The sequence below is a fragment of the Perna viridis genome, chromosome 12 (assembly GCF_037379345.1).
Source record: "Perna viridis isolate PV_CMFRI_1.1 ecotype Kerala chromosome 12, ASM3737934v1, whole genome shotgun sequence".
Taxonomy (NCBI): Eukaryota; Metazoa; Mollusca; class Bivalvia; order Mytilida; family Mytilidae; genus Perna; species Perna viridis.
In genome coordinates, this window is record NC_142456.1 from 23,311,779 (window position 1) to 23,313,696 (window position 1,918).

The 1,918-nt window shown below is 37.7% G+C and overlaps 1 protein-coding gene across 1 annotated transcript; it reads left to right on the forward strand.

Moving 5' to 3' along the window:
• Positions 1-384: 384 nt before the first annotated feature.
• Positions 385-1,353, forward strand: LOC148601741 (uncharacterized). The gene is made up of 2 exons (XM_088554426.1): positions 385-592; positions 1,094-1,353. Exons 1-2 carry the CDS (start codon positions 415-417, stop codon positions 1,351-1,353), a joined length of 438 nt encoding a protein of 145 aa, XP_088410552.1. The 5' UTR covers positions 385-414.
• The last annotated feature ends 565 nt before the right edge of the window (positions 1,354-1,918 follow it).

Sequence of the window (1,918 nt, forward strand, 5' to 3'; positions counted from 1 at the left end):
ATGCTCTGTATTTCATCTCTTTTTTACAGTGGAATAAGCCTATGGGCGCAATTTTTGTTTGGTTGTGAGCTGCAGATTTGTAGCATATATAGTTCGGAAAGGTGTAATATTTTAATACCTTATGCGGATGGGCCTAGGCCCGGTGCCCTCTTCCCCGTTTTTCGGGGGAAGGGGTGGTTAAAAAATCACCGAAGCGTTAAAATACCCCAAACCCGGTTCTTCAATTCCTGTATCTGCACCTAAATACAAGTTTATAGATATACTTTTCTCCAGGAACCTAAAGGTATCAATAACCAAATTTACAGATCTCCAACATAGGAGAGCAAGATTTGTATCTTAAGCTTCTACGAAGAAACACAAGAACGCCACAAATCAATGGTGAAAGCATCTTTTCAAATCCGCGAAAGTTCTGAGATGTATCCAGTCGTTGATTGTCTTGTAAAAAGTCATGCTGACATCTTAAATATTCCAAAAACCAAATTCATTTTTGTCTTCGTCGATTTTAAAGAGATAAATGTCATACTAGAAACTCCTGAACGGAACCTCGGTGACAAGAAATTAGTCACTGTACAAGCTGCTCGTAAAATAGGAGGTTGGTTTAGGTTTTCATTCTTTTTACAGTTTTGATTCTGAACAAAATAGATTCAAAGGCTTTAAAAAATACAACAATTCCAGTCGTGTACAGCACAGGACACCACAAAAGGGTATTAACATTAGGTTAACATGGTTTTTTGTCGGTCTTGGGTCTTGCTTTAATCATTGACTATAAAAGCAAGAAACTGTAATTGGCTAATTGTAAGTTAATCCCCTTTTTACTTAAATTTGTACACACAAACATCTTGTAATTTAGTCAGTAGCCAATTCCTCGCCTTGTATTTATTTGTTAACATGCTAGTATATATTGTATACATTCCCCACCCCCCACAACAAATAAAGTTTGGATGTATATAGAAGTCACCCTGTCTGTCTATTCGTTCTTTCGTCTGTACACATATTTTTGTTCGACTTAATATATTTAATCCCAGTTCTTTCACAGTGAAAGATCAAGTCGATGATCCTGAGTGACTTTTATTCAGGATGTTTTATTTTGTAGCTAAGGTGTTTGTAACCTATGTTAGTGATGAAGGATCAAAGACGCTACCGACGGGTGCACTATACAATGTCGATTTCCCTGCATTCAAGAACCACTTTGTTCTTATAGAACTAACAGCTCTAAATAGACGTTTTACTGTGTATGACAGTTTCTCTCCATCAGAGGAAGACTGCATTGTCGAAGCAAAGTACGGTAGATGCGGTTGTCACCGTTTGCCAATCGAGACGGGAAGGTGGCACGGTGTTCCAATGAACGAGTGACTCTGTCAAATTGGTGACATTGGTGACGAATTTCATTAAATTCTATCTTGAAAATATTTTCTATAGATAGAAAAAAATACTTCCTGAGTATTGTCGGAAAAATCCTAATATTTTTAAGTTTGTTAATCTGTTCAAGAGTAATCAAGGGAACCAAGGTTATAGCGGTAATCAAAAGAATGTAATCCAGGGACAAAGACCAGACATGGAAAACAGACATACACAACAAAGAACATAAAGTAACTAAAATCATACATACAAAGTAACAAAAGTAAATGAGCAACTCGGACTCCACTAAAAGCTGGGAGCATGGACCAGGTGCACCGGTAGGGTAAGCTAGGTAGACAAACGAGGGAAGGAAAACTATGACCCGTTGAATAAATCAGTTTTCATAGTGCTGATGGATACACCATAACGATCCACGAGTTCATGATAACGACCATAAAACTTCTGTAGTGATGACTTCAATCTTGTAGCAACATAACCTTGTTCCAGAAGCCTATTTGTTAGAGTTCTAGCGCGCGCGATACAAAAAAAAGTATGCGTAGTTTTGGCAAGCTCTGGCATA

Coding starts and splice junctions, on each gene's coding strand:
- LOC148601741 (XM_088554426.1), top strand. CDS start 415: ATGTATCCAGTCGTTGATTGTCTTGTAAAAAGTCATGCTGACATCTTA. Junction 593..1,093: donor AGCTGCTCGTAAAATAGGAG/GTTGGTTTAGGT, acceptor TTTATTTTGTAG/CTAAGGTGTTTGTAACCTAT.